Raw genomic sequence first — 18,761 nt, forward strand, 5'->3', positions numbered from 1 at the left:
TGCACTCTTGCTCGTCCATAGGGTTCTGTCACCGACGCAGTCGAGAAGGCCCGAAAAATCGTTTCGGCAGAGGAGTTTTCGAGCGTGAAGACTTGTTCGGTCCGCGGAATCACTTATCCGAGCGTGAGTTACTTATCGCAGAAGGTGATGAGTGAGGTATCCGTATCCCGGAGGCGTGGAGTCCCTCAGCTCGGTCGGCCTTGGCTGCTTACGTGTACTCCGTCGTTTTCAGGATCTACTTTCGAAGTAGTCAAAAAGCACGAAAGACATTCTGGCAGAAAAGATCTTTTTCCGAGGAAAATTTTGACGCAGAGGGGGTTTCCCCCTTTTAGCCCCCGAGGGAGGGTCGGGCTTTGCCGAGGCAAGGCTGACCCTTCCTTGATGACTAAACTTTGTGTGTGAACGAGGTATACGAATAACTCGAAAGCATCTTAGGAGTAGAAGCGACGTAGCTGTCGGATGTTCCAAGCGTTGCTGTAGACTTCGCCTTAACTGTTGGCCAGCTTGTACGTCCCGGGCTTCAGAACTTTGGCGATGACGAAAGGCCCTTCCCAGGGAGGCGTGAGCTTGTGCCGCCCTCGGGCGTCTTGTCGCGGCCGAAGCACCAGGTCGCCCACCTGGAGGTCTCGGGACCGAACCCCTCGGGCGTGGTAGCGTCGCAGGGACTGCTGGTACCGCGCCGAGTGTAGTAAGGTCATGTCCCGAGCCTCTTCCAGCTGGTCGAGTGAGTCTTCTCGATTAGCTTGATTGCTTTGGTCGGCGTAGGCCCTCGTCCTCGGGGAACCGTATTCTAAGTCTGTGGGCAAGATGGCCTCGGCCCCATAGACTAGAAAGAACGGTGTGAAGCCCGTGGCTCGGCTCGGCGTCGTCCTCAGACTCCAAACCACAGAGGGGAGCTCCTTCATCCATCGCTTGCCGAACTTGTTGAGGTCGTTGTAGATTCGAGGCTTGAGTCCTTGTAGAATCATGCTGTTGGCACGCTCTACTTGCCCATTCGTCATGGGGTGAGCCACGGCGGCCCAGTCCACCCAGATGTGGTGATCCTCGCAGAAGTCCAGGAACTTTCTGCCGGTGAACTGGGTGCCGTTGTCGGTGATTATGGAGTTCGGGACCCCAAAGCGATGGATGATGTTGGTGAAGAACGCCACCGCCTGTTCGGATCTGATGCTGTTTAGGGGTCGGACCTCGATCCACTTGGAGAATTTGTCGATGGCGACCAACAGGTGCGTGTAGCCCCCAGGTGCCTTCTGCAAGGGGCCGACTAGGTCCAGACCCCACACAGGAAACGGCTAGGTGATGGGTATGGTCTGCAGGGCCTGAGCGGGCAGGTGGGTCTGCCTTGCGTAGAACTGACACCCTTCGCAGGTGCGGACAATTCTAGTGGCGTCGGCCACCGCCGTCGGCCAGTAGAAGGGCTCGAGGTGCTGCGTGATGGCCGCAAGCCCCCGAGTGTATCTCTTGTAGGAGTTCCTGGCCTTCGGCGATGGAAATGCATCGCTGGAGGATGTCTGAGGGGCTGCGGTGGTAGAGCTCCTTCCCGTCTACCAGCAAGACGAACGACTTGGCGCGCCGCGCCAACCGCCGAGCTTCGGCTCGGTCGAGGGGTAGCTCTCCTCGGTGGAGATATTGCAGGTACGGGGTCTGCCAGTTTTGATTAGGCATGACCCCGCTCCGCTCCTCCTCGATGCGCAGTGCCTCACCCTCGGGGGCCGAGGGTGTCTCGGACCGAGCCGAGGGTGCCTCGGGTTGAGCCGAGGGTGCCTCGAGCCGAGCCGAGGGTACCTCGGACTGAGCCGAGGGTGCCTCGGGCTCGGGCGTGTCGTCGGTCTTGACGGAGGGTTGGTGCAGGTCTTGGGAGAAGACGTCCGGGGGAACCGTTGTTCGCCCCGAGGCTATTTTAGCCAGCTCGTCCGCAGTCTCGTTGTGGCGTCGGGCGATGTGGTTGAGCTCGAGCCCGTAGAACTTATCTTCCAGGCGTCGAACCTCATCGCAGTAGGCCTCCATCTTCGGGTCGCGGCAGTGGGAGTTCTTCATGACTTGGTCGATGACGAGCTGCGAGTCACCGCGAGCGTCGAGGCGTCGGACCCCCAGCTCGATGGAGATGCGCAACCCGTTGACCAGGGCCTCGTACTCAGCCACATTGTTGGACGCCGGGAAGTGGAGGCGTAGTACGTAGCGCAAGTGCTTCCCGAGGGGCGAGATGAAGAGCAGGCCTGCGCCTGCTCCTGTCTTCATCAGCGACCCGTCGAAAAACATGGTCCAGAGTTCTGGTTGGGTCGGAGCTGTTGGGAGCTGGGTGTCGACCCATTCAGCCACAAAGTCCGCCAAGACCTGGGACTTGATGGCCTTTCGAGGGGCGAACGAGATCGTCTCGCCCATGATTTCCACCGCCCACTTTGCCATTCTACCCGAGGCCTCTCGGCACTGGATGATCTCCCCCAGGGGGAAGGATGACACCACAGTCACCGGATGAGACTCGAAGTAGTGTCGCAACTTCTGCCGTGTCAGGATCACTGCGTACAGCAGCTTCTGAATTTGTGGGTAGCGGATCTTGGTCTCGGACAGTACCTCACTAATGAAGTAGACTGGCCTCTGGACGGGCAATGCATGCCCCTCTTCTCGTCTCTCAACCACAATCGCGGCGCTAACCACCTGAGTGGTCGCGGCGACGTAGATCAAGAGGGCTTCTCCGGCAGCGGGGGGCACCAAGATGGGCGTGTTCGTGAGGAGCGCCTTCAGGTTCCCGAGGGCTTCCTCGGCCTCAGGGGTCCAAGTGAGGCACTCGGCCTTCCTTAAGAGGCGGTACAGAGGCAGGCCTCTTTCGCCGAGGCGCGAGATGAAACGGCTCAGAGCCGCGAGGCATCCCGTGACTCTCTGTACGCCTTTCAAGTCCTTGATGGGCCCCATGCTGGTGATGGCCGCGATCTTCTCCGGGTTGGCCTCGATGCCCCGCTCGGAGACGATGAACCCCAAGAGCATGCTTCGGGGAACCCCGAAGACACACTTCTCGGGATTGAGCTTCACGCCTTTTGTCTTGAGACATCAGAATGTCGCTTCAAGGTTGGAAAGGAGGTCGGAGGCTTTCCTCGTCTTGACTACGATGTCATCGACGTAGGCCTCGACCGTTCGGCCAATGTGTTCGCCGAACATGTGGTTCATGCACCTTTGTTATGTCGCACCCGCATTCCTCAAACCGAACGGCATGGTAACATAGCAGTACATGCCGAAAGGTGTGATGAAAGAAGTCGCGAGCTGGTCGGACTCTTTCATCCTAATTTGGTAATACCCTGAGTAGGCATCGAGGAAAGACAGGGTTTCGCACCCAGCAGTGGAATCCACGATTTGATCGATGCGAGGCAGAGGGTAGGGAACTTTCGGACATGCTTTGTTTAGACCAGTGTAGTCTACACACATCCGTCATTTCCCTCCTTTCTTTCTCACAAGCACAGGGTTGGCAAGCCATTCGGGGTGGAATACCTCTTTGATGAACCCTGCCACCATTAGCTTGTGGATCTCCTCGCCTATGGCTCTGCGCTTTTCTTCGTCGAATCGGCGCAAAGGCTGCTTCACGGGTCGGGCTCTAGCTCGAATATCCAGCGAGTGCTCGGCGACATCCCTCGGTATGCCGGGCATGTCCGAGGGACTCCACGCGAAAACGTCGGCGTTTGCGCGGAGAAAGTCGACGAGCACTGCTTCCTATTTGGGATCGAGTTCGGAGCCGATCCGGATCTGCTTGGAGGCGTCGTTGCTGGGGTCGAGAGGGACGAATTTAACCGTCTCCGCTGGCTCGAAGTTGCCGGCGTGGTGCTTCGCGTCTGGTGCCTCCTTAGAGAGGCTCTCTAGGTCGGCGATGAGGGCCTCGGATTCGGCGAGGGCCTCGGCGTACTCCACGCACTCCACGTCGCATTCGTACGCGTGTCGGTACGTGGGGCCGACGGTGATGACCCCGTTGGGGCCCGACATCTTGAGCTTGAGGTAGGTGTAGTTGGTGACGGCCATGAACTTGGCGTAGCAGGGCCTCCTCAGTACTGCGTGGTAGGTTCTCGGAACCCGACCACCTCGAACGTGAGGGTCTCCCTTCGGAAGTTGGAGGGCGTCCCAAAGCAGACGGGTAGATCGAGTTGTCCGAGGGGCTGGACGCGTTTCCCGGGGATGATCCCGTGGAAAGGCGCAGCGCCTGCCCGGACCGAGGACAGATCAATCCGCAGGAGCCCGAGGGTCTCGGCGTAGATGATGTTGAGGCTGTTGCCTCCGTCCATGAGGACCTTGGTGAGCCTGACGTTGCCGATGACGGGGTCGACCACGAGCGGGTATTTCTCCGGGCTCGGCACGCGGTCGGGGTGGTCGTCTTGGTCGAAGGTGATGGGCTTGTCGGACCAGTCTAGGTAGACTGGCGCCGCCACCTTTACCGAACAGACCTCCCGACGCTCTTGCTTGCGGTGCCGAGCCGAGGCGTTCGCCACTTGCCCACCGTAGATCATGAAGCAGTCGCGGACCTCGGGGAACTCTCCTGCCTGGTGATCTTCCTTCTTATCGTCGTCGCGAGCCCTGCCACCCTCCGCGGGTGGCCCGGCCTTGTGAAAGTGGCGCCGAAGCATGGCGCACTCCTCAAGGGTGTGCTTGACGGGCCCCTGATGATAGGGGCACGGCTCCTTGAGTATCTTGTCGAAGAGGTTGGCACCTCCGGGAGGTTTCCGAGGGTTCTTGTACTCGGCGGCGGCGACAAGGTCCGCGTTGGCGGCGTCGCGTTTCGCTTGCGACTTCTTCTTGCCTTTCTTCTTGGCGCCGCGCTGAGTTGACGCCTCGGGGACATCTTCCGGTGGGCGGCCCTGGGGCTGCTTGTCCTTCCGGAAGATGGCCTCGACCGCCTCCTGGCCAGAGGCGAACTTGGTGGCGATGTCCATCAGCTCACTCGCCCTGGTGGGGGTCTTGCGACCCAGCTTGCTCACCAGGTCGCGGCAGGTGGTGCCGTCGAGGAACGCGTCGATGACATCCGAATCGGTGATGTTGGGCAGCTCGGTGCGCTGCTTCGAGAATCGCCGGATGTAGTCCCGGAGAGACTCCCGGTTGGTGGCGACAGCTTCGGAGATCCCAGGAGTTTCCAGGGCGCACGTACGTGCCCTGGAAATTGCCGGCGAAGGCTTGGACCAGGTCGTCCCAGTTGGAGATCTGCCCCGGAGGCAGGTGCTCCAGCCAGGCGCGAGCGGTGTCGGAAAGGAACAGGGGGAGGTTGCGGATGATGAGGTTGTCATCGTCCGTTCCACCCAGTTGGCAGGCCAGCCGGTAGTCCGCGAGCCACAGTTCCGGTCTCGTCTCCCCCGAGTACTTTGTGATAGTAGTCGGGGTTCGGAACCGGGTCGGGAACGGCGCCCGTCGTATGGCGCGGCTGAAAGCCTGCGGACCGGGTGGTTCGGGGGAGGGACTCTGATCCTCCCCGCTGTCGTAGCGTCCCCCACGCTTGGGGTGGTAGCCTCGGCGCACCCTCTCGTCGAGGTGGGCCCGACGGTTGCGGTGATGGTGCTCGTTGCCGAGGCGACCCGGGGCCGCAGGCGCTATGTTGCGTGTGCGCCCGGTGTGGACCGAGGCTTCCCGCATGAATCGGGAAGTCGCGGCGCGATGTTCCGAGGGGTACCCCTGCCTTCGAGAGGCAGAGCTTTCGGCCCGTCGGACCGCGGCGTCCTCCAGGAGATTCTTGAGCTCTCCCTGGATACGCCGCCCCTCGGTGGTTGATGGCTCCGGCATCGCGCGGAGAAGTATTGCCGCTGCAGCCAGGTTCTGGCCGACCCCACTGGAAACCGGTGGCGGCCTTACCCTGACATCGTCGGCGACGCGGTGCTGGATGCCCTGGGGTAGATGACGCACTTCTCCGGCCAGAGGTTGGCCCGCCCATTCCTGCCCATTGTCCCGGCGGAACGGCTCAAGTGTTCCTGCTCCCTCGTCGAGCCTGGCCTGCATCTCGCGGATTTGCTCGAGCTGTGGGTCATGACCCCCCGCCGGGACGGGGACCACAGCTAGCTCCCGAAGGATGTCAACGCGAGGCACAGGCCTAGGGAGGTCACCGTTCTCCGGCATACCAAGATGGTTGCCTTCGTCGGGACCCCCTACATCGACGTGGAAACATTCACGACTTGGGCCGCAGCCCTCGTTGCCGAGGCTGCGGCTACCGTCGGAACAGTCGGAAAGGCAGTAGTCGCACGCGGTCATAAAGTCCCGCATGGCACGAGGGTTACCAAGTCCGGAGAAATCCCAACTAAAGTCGGGCTCGTCATCTTCCTCGGACCCCGAGGGCCCGTAGGTCGAGACGGCCGTCAGCCGGTCCCAGGGTGACCGCATACGATACCCCAGAGGGTTTGGACTCGCCTCTATGAGAGCGTCCACCAAAGCGAAGTCGCTTGGTGGGTTGAGGCTGAATCCAAAAGGCGCGAGATGTGAATCGGTCGGTACCTCTTGGTCGATGGGCGGTGACGAAGTCACGTCAGGGGTAGACTGCACTGCCGTCTCAGGTACGAGGGTGACGCCCAGCAAGTCATTTGCGAGCGTGCTGGCGTCGTCCGTTTGCTTGGGGTTGGCGTGTTGCGGGGAGACGGCGCTCGTCTTCGCCTCAAACGCGAGGTCGATGCCCGACGTGCCCCCCGTTGGGGCGCCGGCGTCGTCGACTCGCTCGACAGCCGACGAGGTGCCGCCTCCTGCTTGGCCTTGGTTGCCCCGCCTCCTCCTCCGTCGGCGGGGGAGGGGACGGGACAAGCCCGAATGTTGTGCTTCCACCACGTGGGGAAGACGTCGTCGATTCCGCCGCCGGCGGGCGGGTTGTCGGCCGCCATTGTCGCTGTCACGCGGCGGGGGAAGGAGTATCATGTCGTAGCTGCCGTCGAGGGATATGAACTCAAGACTCCCGAAACGGAGCACCGTCCCGGGCTGGAAAGGTTGCTGGAGACTGCCCATCTGGAGCTTGACGGGAAGCTGTTCGTCAACACGCAGCAGGCCCCTACCTGGCGCGCCAACTGTCGGCGTTTCGAACCCGGGGGGTCCCTGGACCGACGAGTAAATTGTCGCCGCGTGCCCCAGCCCAGATGGGTCGGCGCGAGACGGAGCGCGAAGGGGGGAAGAGGAGCCGGAGGGAGACATGCGTGAGAGGTGAAACCCGCGGCCTTCGTGTTTGTCCCGCGCCCAGGTCGGGTGCGCTTGCAGTAGGGGGTTACAAGCGTCCACGCGGGAGGGAGCGAGCGGCCTCACGCGAGCGCCGTCCCGTCCTTCCCCGCGCGGCCAACCTTCTGTAAGAGGGCCCTGGACCTTCCTTTTATAGGCGTAAGGAAAGGATCCAGTTGTACAATGGGGGGTGTAGCAGTGTGCTAACGTGTCTAGCGGAGGAGAGCTAGTGCCCTAAGTACATGCCATCGTGGCAGCCGGAGAGGTTTTGGCACCCGGTTCGTGTGGTGTCGTGGCCATCGGAGGAGCGCTGGAGCCTGGCGGAAGGACAACTGTCGGGGCTGTCGAGTCCTCGCTGACGTCTTCTTGCTTCCGTAAGGGGGCTGAGAGCCGCCGTCGTCATAAAGCGTGCGGGGCGCCATCATTACTTGTTTAGCGGAGCGAGCCCGATGGGACGCCGGTCTTGTTCCTCGTAGCCTGAGTCAGCTTGGGGTAGGGTAATGATGGCGACTCCCATGACGTGGTCGGTCCGAGCCCTGGGTTGGGCGAGGTGGAGGCTCCTCCGAGGTCGAGGTCGAGTCTGTCTTCCGACGCCAAGGTCGAGTCCGAGCCCCTGGGTCGGGCAAGGCGGAGACCGTCGGCTGAGGCCAGGGCCGAGTCCGAGCCCTGGGGTCGGGCGATGCAGAGTTCGTCGTCTTTCGGGGCTGAGCCCGAGTCCGAGCCCTGGGGTCGGGCGAAGCGGAGTTCGTCGTCTTCCGGGGCTGAGCCCGAGTCCGAGTCCTGGGGTCAGGCGAAGCGGAGTCCGTCGTCTTCCGGGGCTGAGCCCGAGTCCGAGCCCTGGGGTCGGGCGGAGCGGAGTTCGTCGTCTTCCGGGGCTGAGCCCGAGTCCGAGCCCTGGGGTCGGGCGAAGCGGAGTTCGTCGTCTTCCGGGGCTGAGCCCGAGTCCGAGCCCTGGGGTCGGGCGAAGCGGAGTTTCCTATGACGCCTGAAGCCGGACTTGGCTGCTGTCAGCCCCACTCTGTCGAGTGGCACAGCAGTCGGAGCGGCGCAGGTGACGCTGTCCTCTTGTCAGACCTGTCAGTGGAGCGGCGAAGTGACTACGGTCACTTCGGCTCTGTCAACAGGAGGGCGCGCGTCAGGATAAAGGTGTCAGGCCACCTTTGCATTAAATGCCCCTGCGATTTGGTCGGTTGGCGTGGCGATTTAGCCAAGGTTGCTTCTTGGTGAAGACTGGGCCTCGGGCGAGCCGAAGGTGTGTCTGTTGCTGGAGGGGGTCCTCGGGCGAGACGTAGATCCTCCGGGGTCGGCTGCCCTTGCCCGAGGCTGGGCTCGGGCGAGGCGTGATCGCGTCCCTCGAATGGACCGATCCTTGACTTAGTCGCTTCCATCAGGCCTTTGCAGCTTTGTGCTGATGGGGGTTACCAGCTGAGATTTAGGAGCCTTGAGGGTACCCCTAATTATGGTCCCCGACACCCGTCATCAAGTTCGCCACCGTCTGCGTCGTCCTCACCTCGCCCTCTCCCGGAACTGGGCGATTCACCAACTCGATGTCAAGAACGCCTTCCTTCATGGCACTCTGACGGAGACTGTCTACTGCAGCTAGCCTACCGGCTTCGTCGACGCTGCCAACCCGGACCTGGTCTGTCGGCTGAACCGCTCACTCTACGGCCTCAAGCAGGCACCGCGAGCCTGATACAGCCGCTTCGCCACCTATTTGGCCTCCATCGGCTTCATCGAGGCCAAGTCAGACACCTCTCTCTTCATCTACCGGCGGGACAAGGTCATCGTCTACCTCCTCCTCTACGTCGACGACGTTGTGCTCACGGCGTCCACCGACGACCTGTTACAGCGCACGACCCTCACCCTCTAGCGGGAGTTTGCGATGAAGGACCTGGGGCCTCTCCATCACTTCCTCAGCATCACTGCCGAACGTCGGCCCCAGGGTCTCTTCCTGCACCAGCGTCAGTATGCCACCGACATTCTGGAGCGAGCTGGCATGTCCGACTGCAAGCCCTGCTCCACGCCTGTTGACACCCAGGCGAAGCTCTCTGAGGCCGACGGGCCCCCGGTCGCCGACGCGACGTCGTATCGGAGCCTGACAGGCGCGCTCCAGTACCTCACCTTCTCCCGGCCCGACATCGCCTACGTTGTCCAGCAGGTGTGCCTTCATATGCACACACCACGGGAGCCCCATCTCACCGCTCTCACGGATTCTGCGCTACCTCTAGGACTCCCTTGACTACGACCTCCTACTCCAACCATCCTTGACGTCGGATCTTGTGGTCTACACCGACGCTGACTGGGTCGGCTGCCCCGACACGCGCCGGTCCACCTCCGGCTATGCCGTGTTCCTGGGCGTCAACCTCGTCTCTTGGGCCGCCAAGCGGCAGCCCGTCGTCTCCCGCTCCAGCGTAGAGGTTGAGTACCGCGCTGTGGCCAACGGTGTGGCCGAGGCATCCTGGATGCGTCAGCTCCTACACGAGCTCTGCAGCCCCCTCCAGCGTGCCACCCTAGTCTACCGCGACAACGTCAGCGCCGTCTACCTCTCCACCAATCCCGTGCAACATCAGCGCACGAAGCACGTGGAGATCGACCTGCACTTCGTCCGGGAGCGTGTTGCAGCAGGTGACGTTCGGGTTCTCAGCGTCCCAACAACGCTGCAGTTCACCGACATCTTCACCAAGGGGTTGCCCTCCAGTGTATTTCTAGACTTTCGGTCCATCCTCAACATCTGTACAAGATAGAGTTGTGACTGCGGGGGGCTGTGTGTGTTAGATAACCGTCCTTGTAATGGGCCTGGCCCAATCACTGTGGTCTATTAATACACTTCCCAACCCATTCTAGGGTTAGTGTTTCACTATTCCACACAACTAACCAAATCTGATATTATCTTTATCCTTTCCCTAACTAATCTAATTCTTATCAATCAAATCTGATTTAATCCTTATCTTTTCCCTAACTAATCTGATCCAATCTCGGCACTGTTGGTGCGCTACAGTAACAATGTGAACAACGTCTCCCTGCCATACAACTACAGAGATTGGCTGCCAAAAGGGGAAAAAACATCAAATGGCATATATGTTATTGTTGTATTTTTTTGTACAACGTATGTGGGCTTTGCAAACTACTGAACTCGCATATTTGTCAAAATGTGTTGTCTAAAGTTGAGATCATTATCAAATATCAAATGGTTCTTAAATTATTACATTTTCTTCCATAGAGATATGTCTTGATCTAACCTAGTAACATTTTCTTGTCAGTGGTGCATTTTTACTTGGTGGAGGTGTTTATACCCTACTGGACAGGGTGTTTCCAGCAACATCAATGGTCATGTAGACCATGGTTGGACAAGAATTGCTAGGCACCAGTCTGTTTGGCGTGCGAATGATATTTGGATGTGAAGTAGTGAAATGATGGCAACAAAGTTTAGCCAGATCTCTCAGCGTTGTATAGGCACGCAGGACATTTTGATCGGGACAAGCAAAGCACCTTGACCTAAGTACAGTAGTCTGCATCACTGTATCTGTATGGGCCTCGATACTTGGGGCCGGTCTACCCTACTAAAATGTATTTCTGGGACAGATTGAAAGAGTATGAAATTTATATAAGACCTTGTTCGGTTAATCCCGTTATCCATGATTGGATGGAACTGGAAAAAATTAAGATCACTGTATCTGTATGGGCCTCGATACTTGGGGCCGGTCTACCCTACTAAAATGTATTTCTGGGACAGATTGAAAGAGTATGAAATTTATATAAGGCCTTGTTCGGTTAATCCCGTTATCCATGGATTGGATGGAACTGGAAAAAATTAAGAAGAAATTTGACTTATTTGAGATTTAAACCCACTCAATCACACTCAATCCACATGGATTGAGAGCTAACCGAACAAGCCTTAAGGGTTTGTTCGTTTCACCGTTAATCGAATTGAGTAGTATTGAGCCGGTTTAAATCCATAATAAATTAAAATCCATCCCAATCTATTCAAATACACGCCAATGTAGAAATTGAATAACTGAACAATACCTAAAATGTTTTGGGATTTTGACTTACGATTCCAACCACCTCATATCCTGTGGCTAACTGGCTATGCTATCTGTTCATACTTCAGCCTTGAGCATGTTTTCTGTAGGTCTCTGGACTAGTTGAGCTTCAAATGATATGTATACATAAAAATCATATTAATAATGTGAGATTCAGTTTGTGTTTGTCTACTTTCCTTGATAATTAGATCTCGCGACATTCGGTTCTATAACACTGAATCTTTCTGTCGGTAAATGATCTCGTAATCAAATAATACTAGACCCAGAGATCAATTAGTCCTTTTAGCCTTTATAATAATAAACAAGTGACAATTTATTGTTGTTTTAAGTCGCTTACAACTTCGGATGTGTATTACCTTAAAGCATGGAGCCTGGATTCAATTAAAATAAGATGCATTGAGCCTAGATTCAATTAAAATAAGAGGTTGTTTGGTTCATATATTTGTAATGTGATGGATAACTGATAATAGTAAATCACGTTTGTTTAAGTTTAACGTAATCAGATACCACATTAGAAAGTGATATCGACCTATACAGACTTACTAGCCAGTTGCTCGTGCTTTACTACGGTTTTTATATATCATATAATATAATTATTGTTTATTTCTAAACATTAATGTATGTGTGGTCTGATTGTTAGCCCTAAATTTTTGGAGCAGGAGGCGTGGATTCGAGTGGTCGCTCTACACTATTTTTTATATAATTACTCTTTATTTATAAACACTAAGTTACGTGTGGTTTAGGGGACGTGGGTTCTGCATTATTTTTTATATAATTATTTTTTATTTCTAAACACTAAGATATGTATGATCTGGTGGTCTTTTTATACAATTATTGTTTATTTCTAAATATTAAGGTACATGTGATCTGGTGCTAACTGTGCGAGCGCGTGATCTGGTGCTAACTGTGCGAGCGCTGAAGGTCTATAAGGCTAGCTAAGAAAACACTACGTATGTGGGCGCTGGGTGTGGGACTCACTTAGCCCGACGCTGAGGCAGCGTGTATGGGACGAGCCCAGAGTGTCAGCGCGGAGGATAAAGTCATGATAGCACCAGATATCCACATTAGGTTTTTAATAGAGTAGTATAGGTTACCGCTGGTATTCAACTGTGAATTATTATATTGCTATTTATATTACATTTCGTGAACCAAACGACAGATAAGTTCCAAGCTTACCACCTGTGGTGAACAAAATCGTGTAACTGACCTGTATTCTTTTTCTTCATAATCATCATGGTTCATATACAACCCTTTCAAAAACAAAATAGCGCAAGGACTTCAACATGCTGCTGGTTGCCGCATTCAACTTCTCGCGGATGGTAAACTACTCCCAAGATTTAGCTGCCCTTTTCAAGCACCCCAATAATTTAAGCAACTCGATCTTCTCACACAAAAATTCCTAGGCCGACTTCCTTCGGATCAGTTTCTACCATCCAGGAAGGCCTGTCAATTCAAAGTTGATGGGCGTGTTTAGCTGAAACATAATATGAATTGGGACACATATAGTGTCTTTTAGGCTGGGGAAAGAGAAATCACTTGTTCATCACGAAGGTACTTGTCCCTTGAGATGCACGCTCAAGAAGCAGCTTCCTTGCTTCTATCCGTATTCCCTCCGGCTGCATCAGAACAAAGTGAGGTAGTTTAGTTTCGGAAATGAAGTGTCTTGTTAACTTTTTTTCATTTGTTTATTCTAAGGAATTACTCACCTCTTCCGGAAACCAAACTCCTGGTTGTGTGTTGCCCTCAAGAACTGCTAAAGCAAATGCAGCGGTTGCAAATCCCACCGATCTGTCAATTTTGATCCGGTATATGCTTAGATGCAGTCCAGAGAGAGAGAGAGTGTTTCTTGTGGGAAACCCTAACCCTAACTCTCAGGTTGGGAGATGTATTAATAGATCAAAATTGTTGGGCCTGGCCCATTACACAAGGGCATAGCTGTAATTACAAGGGGGCTAACCCCAAAACCCTAAGGGCTTGTTTGGGACAAAGGGTAATGGAGGGGATTGAGGGGGCTATAATCCCTCACTATTCAAAATTAAATAGTAGGGGATTCTAGCCCCCTCAATCCACTCCATTACCTTTGATCCCAAACAAGCCCTAAACGGGTACTCTAACTGTAGAATAGTGAACTGCTATATATATTGATAATAGATGTGGTACAATATATAGACACAACCCTAACTTTAATGGGCCGGCAGCCCAACAGTGGTCCCCCCCACACACAGTCTAACGTCCCCCCCAGTCGCAACGGGGGCACCACACACGATGAGACTGGAATAGAGGCCGAAGGTAGGAGCCGAAGGTAGGAGCCGACGGGTTGAAATCCCCCCGGCAGTCGCAGCGTCGTGGGGATGCGAATGTTGCGGCTGGAGAAGAGACCGGTGTGGATTCCGAGAAGGCGATAGCCCCTGGATGCCGAGTTAGCCGAAGTCAAGGTGGCCAAGGTCAGGAGACACACAGCAGGAGCCTGTTCTTCGGGAGGGGTCGACATTCGAGTGTCAACGATCAAAAGGGCGACACAACAAAAGAGCACCGACAGATCGACCTTCCGGCGTTTTCGATCGTTCGGACGTTAAGGAGTCCCGCCAGGGAGGCCGACGGCAGCGCACGCGTCTGCGTCGGTCATGGTGTCCGCGCCCACAGCAAAATAGAAGGGGAACGACGGATCCGGCCGGGAAGGCCACGACAGCGACGGATCCGGGCGGGAAGACGTGATCCGGCCAAAGGGACGGCGGATCGAATCGAGAAGGCCACAACAACGTGGATTCGACCGGGAAGGCCGCGGCAGCGACGGATCCAACGAAGGCGATGAAGGGGTGGGGGCGGGGCGGTTCCAGCCGGGCAGGGGCCCGCGCCGGATTCAACCAGACAGGGGCGATGACGCCGACGACGGGAAAAACTTGAAGGATGAGGCATTGCTGGGCATCAGCGCGATGAGGAGGGGCTGCACGTGCGAGGGTGCCGGCGGAGGACGCAGCAGAGAGGGAGGCGCCGCGGACCGTCAGTCGACGGGAGGCCAAGCACCGCCCGAGGCCGGCCACGGCGACCTGCGCGGTGGCAACATGCCGCCCACCGCCATGGTGGGGGAGGGCCCGAGCGCGGCTGGGGATGGCCTGAGCGCGGCCGGGTGGTAGCCGCGCGCCTGGCCGGCGGCAGCACGAGGCAGAGGGCCCGAGCGCGGCCGGGGTCGGCGAGGGCGCGGCCACGTCGAGGCGGCACGGCTGGGGGTGAGGCCGGGTCGAGCCGGCGCGGCTGTTCTCGGAGCGCGTGTGGCCGGAGATTCGTCGGCGTGGAGCGAGCCCGCGCGGCGGCTGATCTAGCGGCTACGGAGGAGGAGGCGGCGGTGGCCGCGAGGGAGACGACGGTCGTGAGGGCCGCGGCGCGCCAGGTGCAAGTGCCGCCCCGGGAGGGAGGAGCCTCCCGGGGGCGGCGGCGGCTCAGGTAGGAGTAGTGGTAGGAGTAGTGGCGGCTGTTACTGTGGGGTGGGAGGAAGAAGAAACCCTAGCCCTCTGATACCATGTACAATAGTGAACTGCTAGATGTATTGATAATCGATGGGGTACAATATATAGACTCACAACCCTAACCCTAATGGGCCGGCAGCCCAACAGTGGTGCCGGCCCACACACACAGTCTAACACTAACATTTCTAGTAATTCTGGTCACCCAGTAAGAAAACTTAAGAGCACACCAGAAGTTCTCAAACGAACCACAATGTAACTACGCAATTTCCTCTGAATTCCTGGGCATAATGATGTTCTCCTAGCATAATGGTGTTTTATGGGCTTCTGGCTACAAAATTAAATCTAAAATATGGAGAGGCTACTTCAAACCCACGACCTGGTGACTCAGTGAGATAACTCTCACCCACCAGACCTACCCTTCTTATAATGGATGCAAAGAAATGAGAAAACCTGAAGAAGTTCCCAGTTTTACAGAAACACATGGTTTACATAGGAAACTTATGTAAAGCAAACGAAACAATCAATATATAAAATGCATTGTGGTTTGGATAGTTAATGTAAATCGTCATATTTGTAAATAATCAGAGTAACAAAGCTAAGAATTGGAAATATTAGACATCAATTAGATATTGATCGAGAATGTTGAATTCACTTGTGCCCTATACTTACACAGATAGTTTTTTATGAGTAAATAATCCAATAGTATTCCGACCATTTGAGCAGTCCAAATCTACCTAGAGAAACGAAATTAGTTTGATCAGGCAATGGCCATTTGCAGTCCAGAACTACTCTTGACACATGTAAAGAACTTACTCTCATAGAGACATGCTCTCCTGCAATACCATCAACGGCTCGAACCAAAGGATCAACAGACTGAACCAACTTCTGAACTTTATTTCTATCCCTCAAGAACTCCTGAAGAGGGCCAAGTTGGGGATCAGGTAATTAATGCGAACTGAAAACTGAACATTATCATCTCTTCATGTATATGTTCTGGATTCCAGCCCACAGCAAACCATTTGGTTTAACTGTAACACAGGAACTACACATTAAATGTTATAAATGCAGAATGAGAATCGCTAATTGCTGTTTGCAACTGTAAATTTAATTAATTACTACAGTATCAATAATAGCAACCATAACTATGGGGCTGAAACGAATTAACTTTGTATAAAGCATAATCTGAGGAAAAATACATACAACAGGTAAAAAGTTTGCGAAAGCCTGCATTCCCCAATTCCAGAAGAAAGGAGCAGTACCAAATCGAGCACTAACAGTTGGCACACCTAATATCTTGAAAGCACTCTTGACTTCAGGCAAATTCCTAGAGTAGGTACACAATGTGAAATCTATTAGCTTCCTTTTTGGCTATATAATAGTATTTCAGTTCTGTAACTTCGTTAATTATAAGAAACAGAAAGGTAAACATTGGCCCGCCCAAGTACTCACAATAAGTAGACATTTTTCTTTCTGACCCCCTTTCCAAAATCAATGTTCAGAGCTCCACTATAGGGCTTCAATTTGATTTCTTCTCCTGAATTAATAATACAAATAAGAATGACTTATGATTTTCCCCTTATAGTGAGGAACTCCGTAGATGCAATAGCACTAGTGCATAAGCTGGAAGTACCCTTGTTATATGCAATCACATCCTCCCCAAGAAGTAGAAAACTTGTTGTCAGAATTGTTGGACCAGCACCACCAGTACCTGCAGTATAGTAGAAGAATCTAAAAGAGGGGTTTAGCAACATATAGAATAGGTATGGATGTTCACAAAACACTAATTACTAGCTTCATAGATCAAGGAAACATTGAAGAAACAGGTTGATGCAACAGCAATTATGCAGGAATACTCCTAGCCTAGCTAGGAGAGAAAACACATCATGAGGAATGGTAATTTAACTACTACATGCCAACAGAAAACCAAATACAACCCTTAGTGTACACTGAATGGCTATTTGGTCGTTTCCTGTTCTAGAGTCTAGACAACAGAGAACTCTAACCTTAGTCTTTCAGGTTCGCCATTTTCACTTCTGGCAGCATGTACAAGCTCAGCAGCCATCACTGTCACCAGAGAAGAATAAAATACACAAATAAGCACTCAAAGATCAAGATAAAAATCTCTTCGACTTCAAGAGTCATACTAATAGGGTGTGCATAAAAATACTTTTTTAATATTATACTTCCTGCAGATTTTACCAACATAATGTGATGGAAACAGCAGTACGCGATGTTTCTTCGAAACTCTGCTATGTCATTGTTTTTTTCTCGAAAAGCGCAGGAGAGCTGCGCCCCATTATATTAAGCAGAGAAAGGATACAGGGGGCAAGAAAGGACCCCGGGTACACGCACTCCTTACGGAGGCCAGAAACAGGCATACACGAAAAGATCCATAAGGGACCACAAGAATAACGACCCCCCAAACCACAGACCCTAACCATTAGGGCTAGGAGCAGCCAGAAAGGATAAACCCTTGCTCCTGCAACTTGCCATTTCTCTCTTTCCTCATATGCTATGTCAGTTTGGGGCTAGTAATTAGTGTCATTGTGTGAAGAGTGAGATTGGGTGAAACACCATTAAACACCACTCTGTTTCTATGCTTCCAGATCATCCATGCTCCCAGGATAATGAGAGAGTCCAAGCATTTCCTCACAAGACCACCAGAGACAATAACTGAAGTTATTCTGCTATGTCATTGTTATTCACTTAAGTACAGACAGAGTATTTCATTTGCCAATAGACATTATCTTTGCTAGATTATATTTCTTTATGTGTTTTAACTTTGGTCTTACTATACATGACAGACTTATTTGGTGTTCACACAAATTTCCTCGTTTCAACTCTTGATGCTGGCTTACCTTCGCATCATGTGCATCCATTTGAAAACTATTGTGGAGTGCCATATGATTTATCAAAATTATTGTCAGAAAAATGTAGTTGCGGAGTTCATTAAAAAGAACAAGAAAACTCAAGGAAAATTGAGTTCTAAAGTCTAACAGAAAGATGATGCACAAATTACCATTGCTAACTCCTGGATAGATGCCAGCAGTAGTAATAGCTGGAACACCGGCAGCTTTTGCTTGCTCATGGAAGCCCTTTGCTCTCCAAGAATAGTCCGTGTCATCGCAGACATCAATGTATGGTGTCTGTTCAGGATGAAGTTTCAAAGTGTGCCAAAAAATTGCCACAAAAAAATCAATCGAGCCGGAAGCATGCCATGCTTCTATCCTACCTTAGTAGATATCGCCGCCTGCAATACGGTGCACTCCTCCGCCCTCTGGAAAGGTCCAGCAGTATGGACAACCAAATCCACACCTGGCGCAAGTGAAAATTTTACAGGTACTTATGTTAAGCTTCTCCTGGAACAAAATTTAACATCTGTTTCACTGCTTAGGGGAAATGCATCAGGAGTCAGCTAGCAAAGCGTTGTTTGGGGTTTGGAGCCTTTGCTGGTAATGTGAAGCTGTCCTGTACCACCAATTAACATACTGTAGCTTGCTCTAGCTAGTAGTCAGTAGTCAGCATAATACGCATGATGTTTGCATTGCATTAGCACGAATGCTAGTATGATACTGACCCTGCAGCGCTTCCTCCAACATGCCTGCGTTGCGGGTGTCGACCTGGACGAACTCAGATTGGCCCCCAAGCTTGGCTGCAATGGACTCGCCTTTCTCCCTGTCAAAGCTAAATCGGCCAGCGCCTGTCAGTAAGTAGCATCGGTTCAGCCTGAAGAGAAAAGGCTACTCTCCTGCCGGTCCTACCGGTTTCTGCCACCGACGAGGATGCCGAGGTCAGGGCGGAGTTTGGAGAGTGCGGTGGCCGTGGATCCTCCGACACGGCCAGTGCCGCCGAGCACGAGCACGCGGCCGGTCCTCGTGGGCTTGCTCCACCGCTGGGCCTGAGCGGCGTCCCTGGAGCTGGAGCCGGAGGGTGCCGGCGCGGCCGCGGCGGCGGGAGCGAGAGGCGCGCACGCTCTGACGACGATGCCTATGGCGCCCATCCCGGTACGGTGCCGCGGCGCGCGCGCGGTGGGCGGGGCTTATCGCTAGCGCCTAGGCCGTTCTGACTCTGACCGCAGAACGAGTGCCGCGCCGCTACCGCGAGGACG

At 54.0% G+C, this 18,761-nt stretch overlaps 2 protein-coding genes across 13 annotated transcripts in view; one reads left to right on the top strand and one right to left on the bottom strand.

Annotated features, from left to right (window-relative positions):
* Positions 1 to 17,584, top strand: part of LOC103647117 (cytochrome c-type biogenesis ccda-like chloroplastic protein 2) — a 40,089-nt gene extending 22,505 nt beyond the window's left edge. For 3 of the 8 annotated variants that reach the window (XM_008671674.3, XM_008671671.3, XM_008671669.3), the window contains one exon: positions 10,407 to 10,921. In XM_008671674.3, coding sequence (XP_008669896.1) covers positions 10,407 to 10,482 — 76 coding nt within the window. In that variant the 3' untranslated portion in view covers positions 10,483 to 10,921. Of the gene's footprint in view, positions 1 to 10,406; positions 10,922 to 11,848; positions 12,039 to 17,259 lie in introns of those variants that run through there. The other 5 variants (XM_020548420.2, XM_008671672.3, XM_035965363.1 and 2 more) reach the window with 4 other exon arrangements.
* On the bottom strand, positions 12,374 to 18,738 carry LOC103647116 (uncharacterized). 5 transcript variants are annotated; one of them, XR_004856349.1, is made up of 13 exons: positions 18,415 to 18,736; positions 18,231 to 18,328; positions 17,886 to 17,968; positions 17,673 to 17,799; positions 16,657 to 16,717; positions 16,284 to 16,361; positions 16,103 to 16,187; positions 15,854 to 15,977; positions 15,467 to 15,568; positions 15,323 to 15,387; positions 12,896 to 12,977; positions 12,726 to 12,805; positions 12,374 to 12,632 (listed from the first exon to the last, which is right to left on the bottom strand). XR_004856349.1 is itself a non-coding variant. In XM_008671667.3 (13 exons), exons 1-13 carry the CDS (start codon positions 18,651 to 18,653, stop codon positions 12,575 to 12,577), a joined length of 1,302 nt encoding a protein of 433 aa, XP_008669889.1. In that variant the 5' UTR covers positions 18,654 to 18,738; the 3' UTR covers positions 12,374 to 12,574. The 5 variants fall into 5 exon arrangements, 2 of the variants coding, with proteins under 2 accessions (XP_008669889.1, XP_008669888.1); XM_008671667.3 differs by having other exon boundaries at positions 16,284 to 16,381; positions 18,415 to 18,738; XM_008671666.3 differs by having other exon boundaries at positions 16,284 to 16,381; positions 18,231 to 18,337; positions 18,415 to 18,738.
* Positions 18,739 to 18,761: the final 23 nt, after the last annotated feature.

Source organism: Zea mays, chromosome 2 (assembly GCF_902167145.1).
Source record: "Zea mays cultivar B73 chromosome 2, Zm-B73-REFERENCE-NAM-5.0, whole genome shotgun sequence".
Classification (NCBI taxonomy): Eukaryota; Viridiplantae; Streptophyta; class Magnoliopsida; order Poales; family Poaceae; genus Zea; species Zea mays.

Coding starts and splice junctions, on each gene's coding strand:
- LOC103647116 (XM_008671666.3), bottom strand. CDS start 18,653: ATGGGCGCCATAGGCATCGTCGTCAGAGCGTGCGCGCCTCTCGCTCCC. Junction 17,800..17,885: donor AGGCGGCGATATCTACTAAG/GTAGGATAGAAG, acceptor CATCCTGAACAG/ACACCATACATTGATGTCTG. Junction 15,569..15,853: donor TCGCAAACTTTTTACCTGTT/GTATGTATTTTT, acceptor GGCCCTCTTCAG/GAGTTCTTGAGGGATAGAAA.